Here is a 25,713-nt window from a genome sequence, read left to right as displayed (position 1 = left end):
ATGATATCCAGCTCAGGACCTTGGGTCTGCCAAGCCCATACTCGCCAGATGTGAGCTCCTGGGGTTATTCATCTAGAATGCAGGAATATCGACCATTAAATACACAGGATTTACAAATATAAGCAGATGCCTTGTGGTCTTACTTTTTTTTCTTTAATTATAATTTAAAAAAAAAATTAAATCAGCACTTACTGAGCAACTGTGCGGAAGTTTACAGCTCCCCCCGTCGCTTTTTTTTTAGTGTGTATATGCATTGCTTATATTTTGAATGTTCCCAGAATGCACCTTAATACACGTGTTAAGAAGGATGTCGTCGCCGGTTCTGACTTACTTTACTCTTATGAATATTTTCCTTTTTTTATTGCAAGTACTTGGAGGGTAAGATTCAGTATAATCACAAGTAAAATAAGTAAGGCATAATCTCTTAGTTGAATTTATTATAAAATTAAAATTTACGCAAACAAAGTAGAAAACAAAATGTGTGGTACCAGCAACATTGTTTTCTGTTGGCATTTGATAGTGATAGAATATTGACTTTCTCGCCCCCTCGTATGTGCTTACATATCGAGGTGTTTAAAAAAAAATAGACATTAATTCAGTTATTTGTGAATTTAAACGTTTAATAAATTAATTCAGTTATTTTTAAACTTTTATTATATTATTGATTTCGTTGATTTCATAATTTATTAATTAACAGTCAGTCTGTCTTGTATCACGTCTTTTAGCAATAATAGTATGCTTCTAAAATGTGTTTTAAGTACGCCCATCTTCCTGAAAACAGATGAAATTGAAGTATTAAGAATGCGAGCCGAAATAAATTTTGAATGAATGAAATGAATTTAACTGAATTTTATGTGCAATTTCCCAAAAAAATGTGGTGGGGTCTAGAGAATGTTGCATATAAATTTACATATCGCTTATCTGCAAGAAAAGAGACAACTGCTTTCTTCAGAAATTGTTTTGTTCATAAATGACGTTTTATATTGATGCACTGCAGATCTATAAGAATGTTGACTATACTATGTACCTCTAACTAATGACATAAATATGAGTAAAGAGTAAGGCATTCATAGTTTGGGGCGCCTCCGTAGCCAGGTGGTCAGGAGCGGCAGTGCGTAGCACACGCTTCTTGATTAGACCGGGGTTCGAGCCCGTGACCACCAAATACGGAGGATGCGGAAAGGGCAGGGAATGACCACCGCATATGCCCGGAGCAATATGGCCTTAGTTGCTAATGCTCCTAAAAACCAAATAACAAACAAACAACATCATAGTTTGGGTGCTAGACAAAAAAAGTTTGTCAGAATTAAAGTTGCTGCTCTGTGCTGCCCGTTATTAACATTTGGTTGAACTCCGGATTATGGATTCACCTTGTGGCTATGGCCAAATTCAGGACGGATTCAAGCAAAAGAAATGTAGGTTTTTAATAGACTTTCATTTTTGGCTAGTGAAAAAAGCTTGATTACTTTACGCCAGTAATGTGGGATGGATTCAAACAAAAGAAGCCACTTCCTCCGGTGGTGTATCCATAATCTGGAGTTAACCAGTTTTACTTATGACACTTTTCTTCATAAAAAAAATATATGACCCTTTTGCAATTAATGTGTTATAAAACCTAAAAATTAAGATTTTTGAGTTGAAGCCTTTTTTTGCAGATAAGAAAGTATGTGGACACTTGAACTATTGATATTTTTAGGTTAACTTGAAGGATATGTATGAAGGACATATATTTGAATGCCCCTATTTTTTATATGTTGTGTCAGTATTTGAATTTCATGTCATTAAACAAGTAAGACATGAGTGTATTATTCAAACAAAAACTTCAGTATATAATCCTTATAAACCAAGACCATTTGCAGGCATCAATTGAATTTGATGATAACTGTAGCCAGTGCTTCTCCAAAGATGCCTTCTGCTGCAGCAGCTGTGATGAATGAATGAATGAAATGAATTTCAGTTGATCAATGGTATGGGGGATTATATATACAATTGACCTTCAGGAATCCCCATAATCACAGGATTTTATCTGCAATATGTTTTATATGCAGATTTTATCTGCAGTAAAGTTTATATATCTGCAAGTAGTATCATTCTGACGTCATCCAACATGTCAGAGACAATTCTCTCATTTAAATGTTCTCTCAGGAAATGAAGAACCACATTTGCTTTTTGGTCTTTCCTCATTTTGTGGGAAAAGGTTTGGTTTGTGCTCATTTCTGTGTCTTGAAGGAATTTTGGGGGAGGGGAGTGTTCATTGTCACCTAGGAGGACTGGTCCAATGGTTCCAGCTAATGAAATTTTGCACCACATCATGCAATTTCAGAAAGCCAATTTCCATGACTACTTCAGTGTTATCATTGCCCTGTACATGTATATTTTGTTTATTGGGATATCTGCTAAGGTGAAAGTGCTTTTTCAGTGAACCATATAGAATGAGCCACTTATGTTTTCTAAAATATTGATGAAATGAATTGCCTTTCTTTGTGAATGTTGATGGGATTGTAGCTTTTGTATTTTGTAAGGAATCCATTTTAAGGCATGTTTAAAGTGGATGTTTATTTAAAACCCAGCTGTTTCCACAGTCGTTTTGCAGATATTTTTTGGGCTTTGAATAATTGCTCCCCATATATATTTGCAATATTTTTGATCATCCTCATGCATTTCTTATTGTATGTCACAAATTTGGACGTTTTACATCATAATCCATTTATCTTGTTAGTCCCAGTGGGATTACCCTAAAATTCCAATAATGTAGATGACTTAAATGTAACAGTTTTGACAGAAAAATTTAAAATGACTGATTCCAGTGCATTGCATATAGACAGTGATAATGTATAAGCATTTAATTAATAATTTATAAGCATTCACTATCCTTTACCAGTGATAATGTTTAAATTGTGTTTGAACCTGCATTCATTGTTTAATATGATACCTACTATTACCAAATATTCCAGTCTACTCTAATACTGCATATATCAGTCAAATATGATTGCAGCATGTGGCAGTGTGCTCTCAAGGAAGAGATAATTCTGTTCATTATTGTCAAATGAGCATTTTGATTATTTGTTGCCATTGGTCTGTTAACGGTGGTACAGTTGTAGAATATCTTAGTTTATATGCCATAGACTTTTGTCTTGCCTTGCAGACATTGCAAACAGGTTCAGACTGGCTTGATGCTGGCCTCTTACTTGTTGCATGATGCTGAGAGTATGCTATAAGTGATATGCTACTTCTCTGTAGGATATTCTAGCTATGAAAAGCCCACTGATATGCTATTTTTCAAAATTTGGCAACTGTGATGTCTTCTTTGAGATGATGAACAGTGCAGTGCAGGTTTTGAAGCTTTCTGTCCATGTTCCAGACACATTGTTAAATGCTCTTTATCGTATTATAGTTTGTTATATTATTTTTATTTATATATTTATTTTTTGTATGTGTCTAAGCTAGGGTAGCTTAGATATGTACAAAGCTAGCACCTGAGTAGGAGTTCAACTATTATGTTCGACAATTCTGTTATGTTAACCTGTGGTGAAACATAGACCCATAAGCCACTCATGAAATGTGTGGTTTGTGTAGTGTAATGTTGTCACTAGGCATTTAACAACAATGAAAGAGTAAACATCATGAGAGTAACTTTCTGGTTCCCTTTCATGCCTCAAAAAAGTGGGCCACTGCAATTAAAAAAAAGTATTGGATATACCAATCCCAAAGGAAGTATTCCAGAAATCCTGTCCCACACACAGACTTGTACAGCTTGTTCTCACTCCTAATAGGATAGAAGAAAAATAGGAAAGAAGAGAAATTCCATGCTGCCACAAATGCCACTGGCATCAGCAAGATTGTTAAATCCCTCACTGCACAAGAAAGTGCATGCAGCAGACATCAGGTACTAGATCTGAAGCTAGTGCTGACTGAAGAATAAAACATGCTCCAGTCCTCAGGAAGACCACAGAAAGAGAAAAGGAGAAATAAATTGACTCCTGCAGGCTTGATCCGTGACCTTTTGCATAGTTTTGCTGCATAAGAAAGGAGATATTTCAGAAATTGGAAATTATAAACCAATTAGCTTGTTATCCCACATCTACAAGTTGTTCACAAGGGTCATTACTGACAGATTAGAAAGAATACTTGATGAGAATCAAGCAAAAGAGCAATCTGGCTTTAGGACAGGATTCTCAACTATGGATCATCTTCACGTAATATCACAGCTAATGGAGAAAGCAAATGAATATAAAACACCATTATGCTTGGCATTTGTTGATTATGAAAAGGCATTTGACTCCATACAGCATAAGGCTAAAGACAAGGCATAGATACTCCATATATTATGATTTTGAAGAAAATATATGAGAACGCTACCTCCTTTATTAGACTAGACAAAGACAGTTGGAAATTTAAAATCGAGAAAGGAGTTCAACAAGGAGACAATTATCTCCAAAGCTGTTTACTGCTGCCCTTGAGGATGCTTTCAGAAGATTAGACCGGTCGCAGAAAGGAGTCAATGTGAATGGAAAGTATCAAAAACCATTTACGATTTGCAGATGACATTGTGGTCATAAGCCACGATCCCAAAGAATTAGAGAAAAATTTTAATCAGTTATGCACATTTAGTAAGCATTTTGGACTAAAGATGAATATGGCTAAAACAAAAGTAATGATGAACAAGTTCAGTTAGTCTTCGTATAACACGTGTTTGCACTACACGATTTATAAATAGGGGAATGATATTGTATATAACACGAATTGAATTCGCTTATGCACGATTTGCCTTTGTGTTTACAAGAAATGGCAGTCGAACGCAGAATCACCCCAACTGAACGCAACACGATATGAATGAAGAGAAGATCTGAAAATATATTTGTTTTTTTATATCAGTGAAGGGGAAACACATTTCACCATAATAAGGTAAAAACCCACACAGTTCCAGCTATCGGTATTATCGCAAATTCAATTAGATTGATTTTACTACCAGTTTATAACAGATTCCACTGGCAGAAACGCAACTGGAAATTGTTTTTATTGTTTTATGGTAGAAACCCCCAGAAATGTGTTTTAGTACACGCATGCAGCTTTGTTTATGTGTATCAAGCGTGCCTCCTCATTTTGTAATTGTGCTTTATTCCCTAAAAATGAGTAAAATACTTAAAAGGTGTGAAAAGGAAGCATCTTGGTGAAGACACTGCAGATTCAGAGAGAAAAAGAAAAGCAATATCGATAAACAGAGGCGGACTGAGTCAAAAATTCTTACCCGAGGAAAATTTGTAGTGGCCTCATACTAGCGTTTATGGCCAAAATCACACCGGCCCACCGGGGTTTTCCCGGTAAGTCTTATGGCCGATCCGCCTCTGTCGATAGAGAAAAAATATGAAATTGTGAAACGCTTTGAGTGAAATGAAAGACCATGTGATATTGCACCTGCTACAGGCCTAAATGAGGCAAGCCGAGAATTAGAAAGATGCATAAAAACAACTTTCATAGCAGGAACAACTCAAAGTGTAATTAAAATCCATTAGATCAAGACACAAAGAATTGGAAGAGATGGAACTGCTGTCATCTGTTTGGATAGAAAATCAAACAAAAAACGAGTTTGCTTACAATAGAAGCAAAAGCATTAGCAATATTTTATTACGTAATAAAATATGTATGTATTTTATTACGTCGCCTAACAGTCCCACCATTGTGAAGGTGCAAGCAGAGGATTTGGCTGTCACAGACCGTCCGAACTTTGCCAAAATTGGTCCACTTGACTTGAATGTCACCCGAATAACAGTTCCATCAGCATCTTAGATTCCCAGGTAGCAAGTACAGCTTGTCTAGCACATCTGAGAGAATGTCTGTGACAACCTCAAGGACCATCTTTCAGGAACTCTTTGTTAATGGTGAAAACATTTCATGCATTCTGTTTGGCAAATTATTTGTGTGGGGGAAAAAAATGGCTTTTTTTTTTGTGAATTCTGTTTTCAGTCAATTGAAAACTTCAGATACTTCTGTTGCTTACATGTCATTCTAAGGTTTTGGATTGCTTGATAATAAGCACAGTATGTTTTCTGCAAAATGCTAGGCTGTTTCTAGTAAGGAATTTGATTCATCTAGCATAGCAACTTGAAGTAATTAATTTCCAAACCATTTTGTAATGTTCTAGCCTTTTCTCAAAAATAAAATTTTTAAACAGTCCAAGATTGCAAAATACATTGTAGCACTGAAAAGAGTATTAAAAAGCAACAGATAGCAACTCATCAATCCAATTTCTGTGTGTGTGTGTTTGGTGGGAGGGGGGGGATGTTTATCAATTTTTTTAGCACAAGGTAAAAAATCGCAATCTGATTACAAAATTTTCTACATAAGATCCTTTCTTCCTTGTGTTGTTTATGGTATGAGCATTGCAGTATTTTGCAGTAAGTTAGGAACAATCAACTCCAACTTGATGCACATGTGTGTTGTAGGGTTTCTAATTCACTTAGGTGAAAAAACTACCTGACTTTAAGAACCATTTTCTTCCAATTTTACAGAAGAAAACTAGATTTTGTTTCGTCAAACCACCTTTGCCAGCAGCTGACTAATTTAGCCATAGCGAGAAAAAAAGCCCATAAATGTCTGTGTCCTTCCCATTCCAGATTGATCAATCCTATAATTTTTGAATTTGGTTCGTGAAGGTCGTAGGTCAAGCCAGCAGTGAAGGTGTTAAACAATATGGCATTTGGGAAGTCATGGGCACTGGTGCATGTATTTTTAAAAGCCCTTTTCTAATGTTTGCCATATGAATAGGCTTTTAGAGTATTTTAACATGAATGGGTTGTGGAGGAATGGGGGACAGAAATAAAGAATTAAATTCAGTCAACAAAAATTTAATAAATACAGTAAATGAAATGCAATTTTAAAAAAAACTCATAGGATACCAAGACCAAAGCTCTGTTTGCATCCATTAGGGCTATATTGGATTTTTTTTTTTTTTTTAGTGATGGCCACTAGTCAATTAGTAAGAATGATAGTTGGTAATCCTTTATTATACAGTTTTTAATGATTAATATGTTAATTTAATTTTAGTTACCGTTTACCTGCTGAAGTAAGTTATATATAGCATAGGGCATTAAGATTTTCAATGTTTTGCCCTGATCTGAAATTTTAAACAATGTTTTACCTAGTAATTTTTATCATCTCATTTGCTTGAATTGTTTAGGTCTCTGCAGATATCTTCTGAACTGTTCCTATGAGGAACAGCCCAGAAGATATGGGCTGCTGAGCTTAGTAGCTAAGCACCTTAGGGTGGGGGATTTGATTGAAGTGTATAAGGTCCTGAGGAAGATTAGTAAAGTGAATTTCAACCTATTTGAAATTCATTTTACTATGCTGCCCAAAGGTAAACTTCACTTTGGGCACATAGGTTGAAAGATGAAATAAGTTTCTTGCAATGGTGGCAAAGATTGAAGAGAAATTGGAAGAGAGATAGGCACTTTTTGACAGTAGAAGTAATTTTTTTTTTCTCAGCAGATACAGAATTAGTTTGATTCTTTGAATCACATACCATTTTTACTGTTTTAATACGTAATACTAATTCATTTTCAATCTCAAACCAGATATACCAAATACAACTTCATGGGGATAACAAATGTGCATATATCTCTTCTCTCCCTCTCCTCTCCAGCACATCCAGATTTTTAGTACTTCCACTGAACCAGCCTGCATTATGTCCTCCTGTGGTTTGAAAAGAGGAATTCCATATACAAATTTGTAAAATTAATTTGGAACTTAGGTAAAAATTTTAGTTTTATTACTGTAGGGTGGGAGAGTTGCATCCTGTATGATGGGACTGTGCATCATTGAGTAGTGTACTTTGCATTGGTCTATTGATATAACTGAAGGAATGTTACAATTCTAAATATCATCAGATAGTTAATGCTGAAATGGCACATTGAAGAACAGTTTTTTTCCCCTAAGTGCTTCCAAAATTTTAACTGATTCCGCAATCATTTAAAATATTAAGGAAGAATAATTGTACCAAATATGTCATCTTTAACATCATTTAAAGATGGCATCTTTGATATTTATAAAATGACTTGTGCATACCAATAAAAATGGACTGTGGATCCTTTCATTTATGGAATGGATGATATTTTTAAAAAAAAAAATATATATATATACCAGTTTGGGAAGAAGTACCAACTATATGAAAAAATAGATAAAAATTTGAATTGACAAAACTTTATTTAGTTTTCTTTTCTAAAATTTAATTTTTTAGAATAGCTGAAAGAGAGGAATGATGATTAACTTAATAAATCTTATGATTGGTAGTGGTTGTTTTTTCGAAATTTGTATTTCAAGAGAAATTGAAGTTGTGTGGATTTTTGTTTTCCATTCCAGTACATAATGAAAATGTTGAAAGTTAATATATTAAACAGTATAGGATAGTTTAATAAATAAAATAAGTAAAAACAATGTATATAGTAACTTAACCTATTATTTTTTTTTTTTTTTTTTTTTTTTGTTCTGATTAATGTTTCTCCACAGATGAGGAGGGCTCAGTGTTGTGAAACATTTGTATATATATAACATCTCTATATTTTGAAAATTGTGTTAAATTTAATGTTACAATGCAATGTGGTGTGCTCCTTTTTATCATTTTTATGTTACAAGATTAGTAATGACTGTATTAACTTGAACCAATAACTGTGCCTGCCACATACCTGGCAGAATAGGTGCCCATTGTACATGATAATACTACTGTTGAGGGCACAGGCAATGGTTTGGATGACTAGAATGGATGTAGTGTGTGCGTCTACAAGCAGGTGAATGCAACCCCATCTCAGAACTACTTTCTATTTGTCATCCTTTCCGTCATGTGTACTTGTTTGTCACCAACGGTGTGATTGTGGACTCAGTTTGGAGTTTGAATATAGTGACCCATTAGTTACATGTTTGTATGCTCGTGAATGATAAATCACTACATATAATTTGCCTGGCGTGCTTGTATAGCCTCCTTTGATGGGCTATATGTGGATGTGTGATATGGCTTGCATAAACCCAGTGGAGGTAATAGAAGCACGTCATATGTATGCCATTCTCAGAAAGGTGCACTGAGATGGAACTTTGTCAACAAACTGTAGGATGTAATTTCATATGATTGCAAGAAAACAGGAGAATTGGAGTGAGTGTAAGACTTCATGATATGCTAGTAGTGTTTTCCACATGCCTTCTTGTCAAGAGCTGGCACATTCAGATGTGCCCATGGGCTGCAAAACAACTCTCAAAGAACCAGAATTAACTAACTTGTTTACACCATTATGACATTATGGAAAAATCATTAATTATTTTAACATATTGGTCATATTATCATTAATTATTTTATCATATTGTAAACACCCACATGTCCTTATTAATTATTTAATAGAGATTCAATTTTTGAATTTTATTTAATATTTTAAAAATTCTCTCCTAGTATCACTGTTATTTTCATATGGGTTTCACACTATGCAGCTGTAAAAGTTGGCAACACTTGGCCTTCAAAACATAAATAGCTGAAAGCCACATATATGCTGCCAGTTTATACTCCTGTTTCATATGAATCTTAAATTCATTTAATTCTTCCATCACTCAAAAACATTTTGTTTATTTTCACTGGGAAGTGATGATTGATTAGATATTTTCCACCCAGAGTTTTTCCAATTTGACCAAACATCGAAAACCTATAAGCAGAGAAGTAAAGAATAATGTAGGATGATCCTTTTTTTACCCCTCTGTTTTTAAATATTGGTAATTTTCCTTTGCAATATGTTTTAATATAAAGTATTATCTTAATTGAATTTGACCTCATATTACATGTTTAAATATTTATTTGATTAATACTGTATTAAAAACCAAAAATGCTTGTTCAAGTTCTTAGTTGGACAGTTTTACTGTTCAGGTACTCTTGGGCAGTAAAAGTAAAATAAGAAATAAAACTAACTGTGGATGACATACTGTGTTTTAGGATAATAACAAAAGATTTTGTTGTTTCTCTTTAGAGATTTCTATTTGAAATTATTATTATATATATTTTTTTCTTAACTGTCAGTGTCTCCAGAAAAAAAAAGAATTGTTAGTCAATTCACTAATTAAATAGGAAAACAATTATTTTTCACAACAAATATCATTGAGTTTTTGTAGTTAGCCAAAAGATAATGCACTACTATAAATTAAACTTACTGTGGCTTCAGTCCATGTTTCCACATACCTCCTACCTGCTCTTTTTAGGGTAATGTGAAATCTTTCACATTAGAAAATTTTTAAAAAATGAAAATATTTTCCTACTTCAAATTCTTATGGGAAAAAAATTATATTGTAAATACTTCAGATGTGTACATTTTTAGGTGTGTTAGCATATATGTGTAACATGCCTATTATCTTTACCATGTCCATCTACATGTAACATGGTGCACTATGGCCATAGTTGCCGATGTGCCTAAGAAATCTCTAAATCAACCAACCAACCTACATGTAACAATTTTTGCTCCTAATAGATGGATTTTCGTGAAATTTTATATCTTGGCCTTTGAAAGGATTTTTTTGAGCTAACTGAAATTTCTTTAAAATCAGACCAATAGAAATCTGACAATTGTTATATCTTTGTCTGCCTGCTGAATTTAATAACTCTACTCCCAGTGAATGGATTTTCATTAAATTTTATATTAGAATGATATTTGTTGGGCCTTTGTCTCCAAATTTCATTAAATTAGACTGATATAAATCTGGCTGCTATTTTTTTTTGTACATATCACACTGGCTATCCATATGCCATATGTTGTAACTGAAGCACTGGATATTGCCATGGGGGATGTCTTTATGTGTGCACGATGTAAGGAAATCTGGCGACAACTCAGCATTGTTATGGATCTATATGAGAGCTTGAGGGACAGGGTGGATGCCCTCGAAGCATCTAAATTGAAGGCCCATCAAGCTCTCAGCTACCCACATCAATGCCAGAGTTTGCACTTGGTCATCACGCAACACAGTGGCAACCCCCAAAGCAGAATGTGCTGGTCCCACAGGAACTAGTAGTTGTTGGTGACTCTATTGTCAGGGAAACAGGGAACATGCTTTGTAAAAAGGATAGGTGGAACAGGACCAGGGTATGTCTGCCAGGGTCAAAGGTTGATGATGTTGTAGAGCAGATATCATCTTTTAAGGGCACAAAGGGTGATATAGTTGTGCACGTTGGCACTAATGATATCGAGTAGGAGACTGGCGGAATTACTTAACACTGTTGAAAAAAAGCCGTGAATTAGGGTTGAATTTGAAAGTGACTGCAATTCTGCCCAGACATGATAGGAGGGAGTATATGATGAGAACCTTGTCGATCAATTCGGCCCTGGAAAGATTGTGCAAGGCTCAAGGGGTAGAATTTTTTTTTCAGCCTGGTCTGTACTTGTTAACAGGAGAGACTGCTTCTACAGGGATGGGATACACTTAAATAGAAAGGGTGCAAGAATATTTGCTGATGCTATTGAGGCAGTGTTAGGTGGGTCGGAAAACTGCTAGCTTGGGGGAATACAAGGACTAATAGATTAACAGTAGCCACTGGCAGAGATGAAAGTGATTCTTGCACTGCTTCTATTTGAATGAGCAGCAGCCTGGAAAACAAGATGCAGGATATTTCAGAGACTGCTGGGAGTCATTGCGGTAAAAGTAAACACATGGGTTGTGTTAGGGTAGCTAAGAATAGGAACAGCTGCATGTATACTTGCGTGTACACCAATGCTAGGAGTTTGGTAAATAAATTTGATGAATTTGAGGTATTGCTCATATTGTTGGGATATCAGAGACATGGTGTCACACAGATATAAGGAATGCAGAACTGGAATTTGGGGAGTACAATGTGTACAGAAAGGATAGACAGACAGGAAGGGAGGGGTTATGCTATTAGTTAGGAAACATAAAATCCAAGGAAGTGAAGCCAGTCGACATCGCTAGACAGTGCGGTGTCAAGTCAGTTTGGTGTTGACATAAGCATTGGGAGATCAAAATTGAGAGTAGGAGTGTGCTATAGGCCTAATGACTCTGAGGAGTATAATAAGAAACTGTACAGGGAAATAGTGGGCCAGTAAATCGGAGAGTCTCATAATGGGAGATTTTAATTTCCCAGATATTGACTGGAATTTGTGGGTTGGTCACTCACACACTAGCAAGACTTTTGTGGATGGATGATTGTTTTCTACATCAGCATGTTTGGGAGGCAACTAGAGGGAGTAATACTCTTGATCTGATTATCAGTAGTGATTCTTCATGCATTAAGAATCTGCAGATAAAGGAACCGCTAGGTGGCAGTGATCATGGCATGCTGAAGTGGGATTTACTCAGAGGTAACTACCATCAGGGGTAAAGGGAAGGGTTTTTGCTTTCATAAAGACGACTATGATGGTCTGAGACAGTATTTAAATTCTATACAGTGGGACCAACTGATGATGTTACCAACAGCAAATTCAAAATGGGAAGCATTCAAAGAACTTGTCTTGGAAGCTACTAGGCTTTACATACCAACTAAGAAATATTGTTCAAGGTTTAGGCCTAAATGGATGTCAGGTGAACTAATGAGACATATGGCAGAGAAGAAAAATGCATGGGATACATATAAATTAATGGGTGACATGGAAGCCTATAATAGATATAAGCTGGTCTGTAACCAAGTCACAAAGGAGATTAGGCAAGCAAAGGCAGATTGAGAAATCCTTGGCAAAGGATGCAAAGAAAAACAGAAAAGAGTTCTTTACCTATGTAAACTCTAGAAGGAAAAGGATGAATCTGATTGGTCCACTGGATATTGATGGTTCAAAAGTTGATGATCCTGCTCAGGTAGCTAACAAACTAAATGAATATTTTGCATCGACATTCACACATGAGGAGTTATTCAGGAAGGGGAATGCCAGAGGTGAAGTAAACTCTGGCAGTGAGCTAGATAATTTTGTAATAACTGAGAGGAAATTGTTGAGGATAAAAATAAAAAAGGCACCCGGGGTGGATGGGATCTATCCAGTTATATTAAAGGAGGCAGCAAAGGAAGTAAGCAAACCCTTAGCCATAATTATGATAGCTTCTTTGGACTCAGGGGAGGTACCCATAGACTGGAAATGTGCAAATGTGACCCCAATTCACAAAGAACATCAAAGGCTGACACAAGTAATTATAGACCTGTCAGTTTAACTTCTGTTCCAAGAAAATTAATGGAGGCATTGGTTAAATAAGCACTGCAGGGTCATCTAGACAAGACTGCAGTTATAGCTTGGACACAGCATGGTTTTGTTAAGGGGAAGTTTGCCTATCCAATTTGATTGGATACTATGATGCAGTCACAAAAAAACTGGATGCAGGGAATAACTTTGATATTATATATATGGATCTTAGAAAGGCTTTTGATACTGTTGCATATGGAACACTGCTGCACAAATTGGAGCAGTATGGCATTGGAGGCAAATTGCTGCTATGGATAAAGGAATAGTTGAGGGGGAGAAGACAGAGTGGTAATCAATGGACACTGCTCATCGTGGATTAATGTTATTAGTGGAGTTCCTCAGGGTTCAGTGTTGGGTCCATTGTTGTTTTTTGTATTTATAAATGATATATCAAGCTTGATGTCCAAGTTTGCAGACAATACAAAGGTCGGCAGGGTTGTTAAGGACACTACTGACGCTATGCTGCTGCAACAGGATCTGGAGAGGTTGAGCAGATGGACTGAGAGGTGGCAAATGAAGTTTAACATTGACAAATGTAAAGTACTATATATGGGAAACAGTAACCCCAGAGCAATTTATCAACTGTGGTACTACACTGACAGCGATAGAGAATGACAAGGCCCTGTGGGTAATTGTGGAGGCAGATATGATGTTCTCTGAGCAGTGCAGATGGTCTGCAAGAGTAGCTCATGGTGTCTTGTCAATGATATCCAGGAATTTTTCCAGAAGGGATAAGGAGGTGATTATCCCCTTGTATAAGGCAATGGTCACGCCACACCTTCAGTACTGTATACAGGTCTGGAGGCCTCATTTCAAGAAGGATATAGAGCTGCTGGAACGAGTACAGAAAAGGGCAACAAGATTAGTGAATGGAACAAAGGCTTAAGTTTTGCAAATTACAGTGTCTGGAGACTAGGCAGTGGCGAGGTGATCTGATAGAGGCGTATAAAGCCTTGAATGGTTTGAGCATGCTCAATGCCGATTGGATTCTTCCTCTTGCTCAGAATAATCACCTGAGAGGGCATAAATTCAAATTGAGGAAAGACAGATGTAGGATAGATGTGCGGAAATTTGCTTTTAGCCAGCGGGTAGTTGGTTGGTGGAACAGACTTCCATCCCTTGTGGAAGTTGATAACCTAAATAAATTTAAAGCTCAGCTGGACAGGTATTTCGAACTAACAGTGAAATAGTAGTGTTTTTTTTTTTTTTTTTGCTGATGCTGCATAAGCTTGCTTTCTTGCATCATATGCCTCTGCTAATGCTAATATTGTTTGTTCCCTTGTGCTTTTTTTTTTAAATAAATTGTGAATTATTACTACTTACTGATGTCTGAAATGTAATGACTATGTACATTAACTAACTTGTCGACATTGCATTTGGGCAGTTAAACTAATGGTGTTTTATATACTGTATATATGAAAACTGATAGTTATATATATATAGAAATTATTGAATCTTATTTTATTATAAATTTATTTTTCTGAAGGAGAGATTTCTATGCTATTTTGGGGGTTCCTCGTTCAGCAACTCTAAATCAGATAAAGAAAGCTTACAGGAAATTGGCAAAAGAATTGCACCCTGACAAAAACAAGGACGATCCAAAGGCTCAAGAAAAATTTCAAGATTTAGGTGCTGCATATGAGGTAAGAATTTCTGGATATAGAAAGGCAAGTTCATAAACACATAAGGATTATAAACATAGAAATGTAATTAAATATTTTATATGGGACAGGAGTGAAAATATTTTTTTATTTGCAACACTTTGTTCTAAATCTTAAGTATAATACATCAGATGAAATGTTCCATTGTCTAACATTATTTTTTGCTTTTTGCACATTTAAAGCTCATTCTTCTGTTTTACTAAATCTTGGTTCAAAATTTCAATTATTTTATATTCTAGAAATCTCAGTTTTAACATTCTTCATCTTTGCATTCTTCTAAGATTTACATTTGTTATTATCTAGTCAAGCTTGTAAGATTGTTATGTATTGAAAACCTCAATTATTTCCGTCCTCTTTCCTTTCGGATAAAAAAATTTTAAACATCAATAGTAAAATAATATAAAATCACAGTAAATAAACTAAATGAATTATAACATATGGAGTGTTGAGAATCATAGTGGAGTGGTGTAAGTTAGTCATTTTATATATATGAGCTGTTCATATTTCCCACCTTCTCTTGGTGTCCACTGTTTAGTTTCATAGCAAAGTAAGTCAAAGTTGCAGTTCTAACCAAGATATGTTAGCACTTATTTTGATTAGTTAACAATATGAGCAAAACGTCTAGAATCATAGTGAAGTAAGTCTGATTTATGCCAGTCTATTCCTAAACAACTTGTATGATAGAGATTATGTTTCAAGTTTGTATTTTTGTAAGATGACTTTTCATATTTCTTATTTCACGTTTTCAGGTAGCAAGATATCTTTTAAGTTAATCTCAATAAATGGAGGATTTTAAGTTGTCTTTTGAGTTAATCTTGAAAGGGAACATGTCAAGAGGCCAACCAAGTAGAAGCATGCCATGAAACTTCCTTCATACCTAGAAAACGTAAAAGGAAAGAGTCAAAAATAGCTGTAGCCAGAAGACTTTGCAATTCAGGTCAGGCATATGTGAACTCCAAAGGAACCCAAGTCGAGTGTAAGCAGTTTGAAAACTTAGATTGTGGTTGTAAAAAAAAATATGCATAGAGTCCTTAACAGAAGAGGAAAGGAGAAAGCAATGTGATAATTTTATAATAGATTTTTCTCGACAGAACGCATATTTATGCAGTCTTGTGCATCATGAACCCATAAAGCAAAGGCAACCTCGGAATGGCAGTTAGGGAGGAAAGCAATGTACAAATCTGTCTTGCATTCAAAAAGAAAATACCACAGTATGTGTTTGTAAAAATTTCTTTCTCGACACCTTTGTTGTATCTGATGGAAGGGTGACAAGAGCTTTAGAAAAAGTAAGGAAGGGGAAGTCTGCAGGAGAAGATTTAAGGGGTAAGCATGTAGCGGCACAAAAGATAACTGACAAACAAAACAGTTACTTAAGGATCACATTAATATTTTCCCAGCATTTCAAAGTCATTATACTCGAAAAGATAATCCGAACAGGAAGTTCCTTAGCCCTGACTTGAACGAAAGAAAAATATATGCGCTTTATTGTGAATGGTGTGAGCAAAGAAGAGAGACTGCACCTCTTAAAGAGTATTACTATAGCTATGTCTTCAACACAGAATTTAATTTACATTTTCACTTTCCTCGAAAGAACACTTCCAAGACCTGTGGCAACTATAAACAGTTGATTGATGTAGAAAAGGACAAAGAAAAGACAGGTGATTTGGAGGGGCAACATGTTTTGCATTTGGCAGAAGCAGAGAATGCAAGAAATCAACTAAAGGGCTGATGGGAAAAAGGCTCAAGGAAAACCTGACATCTATACAATCACGATAGATTTACAAAAAGCCCTGCCATTCTCAAAATTAACTGTTTCTGAGGTCTACTATAGATGCAATATGTACTGCTATAATTTAGGTTTGCATGATGTCAGAAATAACCTTGGTTACATGTATGTTTGGGATGAGACCATTGCATATAGAGGTTCTCAAAAGATTGCTTCTTGCCTGACTAAGCATATTAAGTTAAATAAAAAAAAAAAAAAAAAAAGCATGTGGTGATATACAGCGACACATGCACTGGCCAAAATCAGAACATCAAGGTATTCTTGTTAATGAAATTGATTCAAGAAACTTCAGTTGAAGTCATAGAATTCATGGTTTCTGGCCACTCTTACCTTCCAAATGACTCAGACTTTGGGCTGATTGAGCAAGCTGGAAAAAAAACAAGGTTATCTATTCTGGATGGATGATATAATACTATGAAGTCTGCCAGAAGACACAACAGGTTTATGGCTGTAAAGATGCAGCAAGATTACTTTTTTGAAAACAGAGGCTCTTGAAAAAGGCATAACAAAATGGAAGAAGAATGTTGAAGGCGAAAATGTAAACTGGTTGAAAATACAATGGCCTTCTTTAAAGATATTAGAAGCTCAAAAAAAGTTGATGATCTAGGTCACTTATCTGACTATGATCAAGAAGAAGATGAAGCATAAACATAGTTTGTTTGTGGTGACAGTGTTTTATGATTATCAAATTAGTGATGATGACTTTAATTCCTTTTTTTTAAAAAATGAGAACATCAACAAAAAAGCAACTAATTTTTTTTTTTAATTCTGTGACCATCTTTTACATTATAATTAAATTTATTATGTTCAGCTTAGCTTTTTTATGATCATTCTGCAACAACTAAGTCAATCTTAACTATTTTGACAAAAAAATTCCCGATGTGCCTATCGCTCAGGTTTTTTAAAATTTTGTTAGTGCAATTTGTAAAAATCTCTTCTGTGTGAAATCATAGTTTTGATTACACATTCATATCCTTACAGTAATTTATCATTTTAAAACAGGTAAACTACTTAGAAACATAATGGGGTTAATCAATTATATAAACACTGCTGACCGAAAATTGAATATTAACAAAAATTGTTAAGCTCATAAATTTTTAAGTTTTTTTAACCTCCATGTGTATCATCATCAGCCATTTTCAATCCACTGCAGGATGAAGGCCTCTCCAGCAACTTTCCAGTTCCTTCTGTTTTGAGCACTGGCCATCCATTTACTACCCAAAAACTCATGAATTTCATCTATCCATCTCCGCCTTTGTCTTCCAGGTTTTCTTCTAGCTCCTCTTGGGTACCATTCTGTTATTTTCTTAGTCCATCTGTCATCATGTCTTCGAGCTATGTGTCCTGCCCAAGACCATTTTAGTTCTTTAGTTTTGATAAGAATGTCCTTTACTTGAGTTTGCTGCCTAATCCATGTGTTTCTTTTCTTATCTAACAGTCTGATTCACAATATAATTCGTTCCATTCTTCGCTGTGTAGTTCTCAGCTTCTCTTCCATTCTTTTGGTGAGTGCCCAAGTTTCACTTCCATAAGTCATGGTGGGGAGTATACATTGATTCATTATTTCACATTTCAGGCAAACTGGGATATTGCTCTTCAGTATGTGACTATATTTCCTGAATGCTATCCATCCAAAATTTATTCTTCTCTTGACTTCCAGCCATTTATCATTATTACAGCTAATAACTTGTCCCAGATAAGTATATGACTCCACCTTTTCAATTACTGCTCCTTCAATCATTATTTCCCTTTCTGTGGCATACTTGTTCATCATTATTTTTGTTTTAGCCATATTCATCTTTAGTCCAAAATCCTTACTAACTGTGCATAACTGATTAAGATTTTCCTCTAATTCTTTGGGATTGTGGCTTTTGACCACAATGTCATCTGCAAATCGTAAATGGTTTAGGTACTCTCCGTTCACATTGACTCCTTTCTGCGACCAGTCTAATCTTCTGAAAGCTTCCTCAAGGGCAGCGGTAAACAGCTTTGGAGATATTGTCTCTCCTTGTCGAACTCCTTTCTCGATTTTAAATTTGCTACTGTCTTTGTCTAGTCTAATAAAGGAGGTAGCACTCTCATATATTTTCTTCAAAATCATAATATATGGGGGGTATCTATGCCTTGTCTTTCCAGTGCCCGAAACATTGCCTTATGCTGTATGGAGTCAAACGCCTTTTCATAATCCACAAACGCCAGGCATAATGGTGTTTTATATTCATTTGCTTTCTCCATTAGCTGTGATATTACGTGAAGGTGATCCATAGTTGAGAATCCTGTCCTAAAGCCAGCTTGCTCTTTCGGTTGATTCTCATCAAGTATTCTTTGTAATCTGTTAATAATGACCCTTGTGAACAACTTGTAGATGTGGGATAACAAGCTAATTGGTCTATAATTTCCAATTTCTGATTTATCTCCTTTCTTATGCAGCAAAACTATGATTGCATTATTCCACTGCTTAGGCATCACACCTTTTCTAATGCACTTTGTGAAGAGCCTTGCCAGATTTTGTGTTATGTCTCTTCCTCCCAATTTTAACAACTCTACAGTAACTTCATCTTCCCCCGGGGCTTTCCGATTCTTCATTTTCTTCAATGCATGTTCTACCTCATCAGGAAGAATATCAGGTATGTCGTATGTGTTGCTACTTTGCAATCCATCTTCCCCACTGCTGGTATCATTCCCTCACTCCTTGTATAATTCTCTATAGTAGTCTTCTGCTATTTGAATTATGCCTTCTCTGCTGTTTATAAGTACACCATCGCTATTCTTCAGTTTCAGTATCATTTGTCTTTCTGTATTACTGCTCATGGCTGCTGATTTAAATCCTTTGTTTTCCCTTAATGCTTGTTCTACTTTTCTTGTGTTAAATCTTCTTATGTCCTCTCTGAGTCTCTTTCTAATGGCTTTGCATAACTCAGTATACTCAATTTTCTCCCTGTCAATGTTTTTCTTGCTCTTCATTTGTCGTCTTCAGTTCATCATAACAAGTGTTTCTTGACTAATTTTTTCTTCTTTGGATTTCTGTTTCCCTATAGGTTTCTTGGGCTTTATCACTTTCAGAAAGTTGTAATATTCCTCGTCGATAACTTGGTCCTGAGCAGTCTGCAGAAGCTCAAACTTGTTCTTAAGTTCCAGTACATACTGCTTTTTCTCCTCCTCTGTTATCTCAAAGCCCTTTGTATTATTTACTCGAGTCAGTTTTTTCCTTTCCTTTCCTACATCTATATCAAGTGTACATCTTACCATTCTGTGATCACTTCCAACATTTACCTTATTCAGGACGGTAACGGCATTCACAATATATCTTCTGTTAGTGAGGATAAAGTCGATTTCATTAGTTGTTAATCCATTTGGATTCTTCCATGTCCACTTTCTGTTCACCCTTTTCTTGAAAAAAGTGTTCATTACTGACAGTCTTTGAGATTCTGCAAATTCCACAAGTCTTTCACCTCTTTTATTTCTTTCCCCAATTCCAAAATTTTCTATAGTTCCTCTTTCTGCGCTGTTTTGCCTTTTTCCAACCTTAGCATTGAAGTCCCCCATAATAATAGTGTAGTGGGTTTTCTGCTCATCTAGAAGACTCAATTTCTGTGTACATTTCTTCAACCTCTTCATCATCATGGCTCGATGTTGGTGCATAAATCATTATAATCTTTCTCTTGTACCTTTTAGAAATCTTGAGTATTAGTCTCGACACCCTTGGTGATGTCCTTTTGAATTCCAAAATGTTGTTGTTTTTTAAATCTTTATGGACCAGAAACCCAACTCCACCTTCACTCCTTTCACTGTTTCCATTGGTGTACAGCAGATTTCCACTTGATAAACTTATAAGTGATTCATTTCTTCTTCTTGTTTCAGCCAAACCGATGATATTCCAATTCACATTTTCTAATTCCTTTTCCAGCTCTAATATTCTGTCTTCACCGATGAGTGATCGTACTTTATAACAGGCCAAGTTCAGTTTCCGTGCATGGCAGCCTGGTTGTACCCAGAGATTCTTAGCACCCTCTGATCCTCTCGCTGCCGTAAGAGGGAGAGTGAAAGCTGCTGGGGACTGAGGGCCATTTGTATTGTTGTGCTGTCATATGCTGGAGGGTTTGGTCTTTTCCTCTTCACGCTGACCAGGTGTCTTGAAGAGAACCACTCTACACGTTCGTTGCCACCTAAGTGACGTAACAGGGCTTACCATCGAGAAGGTGTGCATGAGTGGATTTTAGGGAGGCAGGCCAACCGGACTTCTCCTAAATCTTCTGTAATAGAGAGATATTGGATCCATCAGTGTTTTAGGCTGAGTGTCTGATAACACACAGGATACCTGTTCCCCTCTAAGCCCCCCATATGTATCACAATTCATCAAATAAAATTTTTTGAGTGTTTTATGAATGCAAACACAAAACACATTGTTCTCAAAAATGAGAATAGACTACTTATACCACTATGAATCTCAACCCTCCATATGTATAATACAATCAGATAAACCAAATAGCAGTAGAATACTAGACAATCCTAATCACAAACTTCTCACCATAAATAGTTTCCTCAACAATGACTTGTCAAAGTACACAATGTTAATGGTCCTCTAGGTACCCTTAGATCACAATTTGGTGCTTGTCTTTCTCCAGTAGAGTACCTTGGCATTAAAAGAATGAGAAATGGTATGACCTATCTGAATTCTATTCCACATTTCCTTAGTTTGACTGCTCTTTTAAATCCGATCCTGATGTTTGCTTGGATTGTGCTAGTGCAATTATTCTTGTATGGATGGAAATCCTCTATTCCTTATTACATCCTAACCTCTCAACCTTTATTTAATTTTTTTTTTTTTTTTTTTTTTTTTAGTAAAGACAAGGAGCTTTTCAAAAATGTGATCACGAATAATCACTGGAATTTACAAGCCATCTACCTCATTTTGCAAATTAAAACTTCATTCACATTATTCTTATTACTTTGTGACACATTAAAACTATATTTGTGTTAAGTTACCTTTCTTATTCTGGCTCTCCAACTATAATTGGTGAAATGTAGATTGACATATTTTTAAGAAATTGGCATAACTCTTATATAAGAACTGCATCAATTCTTTTTTTTTTTTTGTTTTTTTCACCAAGTATTTTCTCAGCCTTTTTTGCATATATGGTACTAACTATTGTAGTTCTAATATCAATTGAAAGTCAAAAGATGACTTTCATTTTTTGCTTTTACATTATAAAAATTGTTAAGCTCATATAAATTTAAGTTTTTTTTAACCTCCATGTGTATCACAATTCATCAAATAAAATTTTTTGAGTTTTTTATGAATGCAAACATAAAAAACACCTTGTTCTCAAAAATGAGAATAGGCTACTTACACCACTATGAATCTCAACCCTCCATATGTATAATACAATCAGATAAACCAAATAGCAGTAGAATACTAGACAATCCTAATCACAAACTTCTCACCATAGATAGTTTCCTCAACAGTGACTCATCAAAGTACACAATGTTAATGGTCCTCTAGGTTCCAAAAAGGTGTTTTTTTTTTTTTGTTGTTTTTTTTTTGGAAATGAGTGCTTCATTCCCATAAGATTTTTTGGAAAAAAGCAGGAAGTTTTGTTTAAATTCACTCACTAAAAATACATTTCACTGAAAAAATACGCACTTTACATTAATACAGCTATAGGATTATTTACCACTATGGTATGCTTTCAAACTACCCTACTAATTAGCCTACTCTGGATTTCTGTTTGGATTATCTGTTAGACATCAGCTGATTATGATTACTAATACAAATATGGTTTTAATGTGTCAAAAAGTAATAATAACAGTATTACTACTGTAATATACATTACAGTAATTTTTCAGATTATTAATTGAAATTGGGAATGAAAACCTTTTGATTCAGAACAATTTCAAAAATCAATTCATTGTATCAGATTGAGAGTTTGACGTTGCAATCTAATAAAACTCATTTTTTGTTAAGAGGAAGTTGGATACAAGCAAATTGCAGCATAGTATGTTTCTGTTGGCTTGTATCCAAATAGCCAGCTTGATTTTTCTCTTGCACTCATGAGTTCAGAACATTTATTAAAAAGTTACCAACCTATCCAGACTCAGTTTTTAACAGGCTAATAGTAGGAAACTTGTTTCTATAAGTGGTCATCGAGCCAATCTGGTGCCTGGTTGAACCTCTTGTCCCCAACTTCTGTCCATCCTGATGGTTCTGTTGCATCCTCATCTAAAGATAAAGCTGACTTTTAACATGATGCTTTTCATCTAACTCTTGCTTTGATCTTGGTAAATCACCTCCTACTATACCAAACACATTCCACTCAATGAATCCATGCTCTTTTGCCAGAAGGACAGTAGTGGAAACTGGAACAATATTGATATTATGGTGTCTTCATATCATATAGCATTTCTCCACTTGTTCTCGAAACCTATTACTAAATTTCTTGGTTATTGCAGGGGCTCGAGACTAGGCACCTGTGAGGTGATCTGATTGAGGCATATAAGGCCTTGAATGGGTTGAGCACACTGAATTCTGATGGGATTCTTCTGCTTACTCAGATTACAAACCTAAGGGACCATAAATTCAAATTGAGTAAAGAGAGTTGTTTGGTCCTTGAGGTTGTCACAGATATTCTCTCAGATATGCCAGACAATCTGTACTTGCTACCTGGGAGTCTAAAATGCTGATGGAACTGATATTCGGGTGACATTCAAGTCAAGTGGACCCAATTTCGGCAAAGTCTGGACGGTCTGTGACAGCCAAATCCTCTGCTTGCACTTTGATGATTGTGGGACTGTTAGTAATCCTGGGTATAACCTCCATGCACAAGCACACTGTGGGTGACCACCCAGGTGTGAACCAATGTAAGCAGGGGTCGAGGTGTGGTGCTCACACCACATGGAGGAATATCACACCTCTGTGTTGCCAGGCAATACTAGGTGGTAGATGACTCAACTGGTGCAATACCACCACTTTGCTTATTGGAGGCTTGAAGTGGTGACTGATGACTTTTGAGGTTATGATGGACATCATGGCGAGATCCAATCTTCCTTACATTTTGAAGCTACAGCTCTGAAATGGTGTTTGCAGGCCAGCTGCTAGTTAATACACCGGATCAGCTAGTGTATAATCTTGCTGCCTCTACTCTGCCAGACAGTGAGTGAAGGGAGTCCGAGTAGTGTGTATGTGGGGGGCATTGTCGAGGCCACGTTATGTCAAGGATCTGGGTATGTTCTTACCACGTGTACGGCATATCCAAAAATTTCATTACTTCATACAGCATGTCCCCTCCCACTTTTTCTTACTATTGAATACACCATGTATTGTCAAACTAATAGGGTAAGCTTATCTGCGAAAAGATCTAAACCTCCCGAACACTTCCTAGTTCATTTCACAAATATATGTGGTCTCAATTCTAATCTCATCGATGTCCATTTCCACTTACAGTCTGCAAAAACCCCATGTACATCTTATGACAGAATCTCAGTTATCGGATTATTCAACTACTGCTCATCTCAGTTGCCCAAATTATTCGCTGTATGATTCCTTTCGCATCAAAGGTGGTACTTGAGTATATCTCTATTCCAATATTCCCTGTCAGAGACTTGGTAATTTCGAATCTCCTCTCTTTGATCTTCTCTGGATTAAAACCTCTCTACCTCATTGTGTCAAATTCATCTGTTGTCTCTACCGTTCTCCCAACCCCACTAATCACTTGGAGCTCTTCGACTTCCTTTCTTTGCAATTTGACTTTCTCCAGTCCAACTTTCCTAATGGTGAGGTAATTTTCCTTGGTGATTTTAATGTTCACAACTCCAGCTGGCTTCCGTTTTCTAGTCACACCGACTTAGCTGGTTGAGATGCTGAGGCTTTTACAATTACTAATGACCTTGCACAGATTTTTCATTTACATACAAGAATACCGGACAATCCTAACTATATAGCTAACACGCTTGATCTCTCTCTCTCAAACAACCCTTCTAAGTACGTGGTTGAAGTGAGTGGTCCTTTAGGCACCTCAGATCACAACTTGGTGATTCTCTTCTCCAATGGAGCCTCTATCTCATGGCTATTCTCACCTTCGTGTTGTTTGGCATTACAAGAATGCAAAATGGGATGACCTGCAAGATTTGTTTTCTTTTTCTTGGTTAGATCATTCTGATGTCAACATTTGCTCAGATCGGATCAGTGAAATTATTCTTGTAGGAATGGAATCCTTTATCCCACACTCCACTTTAAAATCTCGTCCTTTATCCAAAGCTCGGTTTTCCAATAAATGTGCTAAGGCCGTTCAGGAGAAGAATGTTGCATATCGTAATTGGCTTGTTTCCAATTCTTCAGTTTCATTTTCTGTCTACACCAAAGCTTGCAACAATTGTAAAGCAGTTATTAATCAGTCCATACTAGAGTTTGAACAGGCTAAGAGTAGAAAACTTGCTTCTTGCCCTAATGGTAGCCTAGCATTCTGGTCTCTTGCCAGAGCTATTGGCCGCAACAACTTTTGCCCATCTCTGCTCCCACCTCTGTCAAAACCAGATGGTTCTGTTGTCACTTTGGCCAAGGATAAAGCTGACCTGCTTGCATCCCATATTTCTTCCAACTCTTGTATTAATGATCTTGATAAAACACCTCACACCATTCCCAACATGCTCCATTCAATGCCTCCTGTAGTCTTTCACCAAAATAATGTCAGAAGGATTTTGACAAATCTTGATGCTAAGAAAGCTCCAGGTCCTGATGGTATTTCTCCACGTGTTCTCAAAACCTGTGTTCCTGAAGTTTCTCCTGTTCTTTGCCACCTTTTTTTCACTTTCTTATTCCAAAGGTGTTTTTCCTTCTGCTTGGGAATTTGCTCATATCCATCCAGTTCCTAAAAAGGGTGGTAAATCCCTCCAATCCAATTATCGTCCCATTGCAATTACTTCTCCTCTCTTTCTAAAGTAATGGAGAAATCAATTGCCAACTCTTAAACTATCTAGAAACCTTCCGTCTGATCAGTGATCGCCAGTATTGATTCAGTCAGTGTCAATCCACTGGTGATAATCTGGCTTATGTTACCCATTTATGGACAAA

General features: G+C 36.0%; 1 protein-coding gene across 1 annotated transcript in view; it reads left to right on the top strand.

Moving 5' to 3' along the window:
* The first annotated feature begins 299 nt into the window (after positions 1-299).
* shv (DnaJ heat shock protein family member shriveled) overlaps positions 300-25,713 on the top strand; it is a 76,004-nt gene continuing 50,590 nt past the window's right edge. The window contains exons 1-2 of the mRNA XM_090380058.1: positions 300-378; positions 14,686-14,842. Coding sequence (XP_090236184.1) covers positions 308-378; positions 14,686-14,842 — 228 coding nt within the window. The 5' untranslated portion in view covers positions 300-307. The remainder of the gene's footprint in view (positions 379-14,685; positions 14,843-25,713) is intronic.

Source organism: Mastigoproctus giganteus, chromosome 8 (assembly GCF_048544385.1).
Source record: "Mastigoproctus giganteus isolate SK-2022 chromosome 8, ASM4854438v1, whole genome shotgun sequence".
NCBI lineage: Eukaryota > Metazoa > Arthropoda > Arachnida > Uropygi > Thelyphonidae > Mastigoproctus > Mastigoproctus giganteus.
The sequence above is the reverse complement of the archived record's forward strand: the minus strand, read 5'-3'. Positions and strand labels throughout refer to the sequence as shown.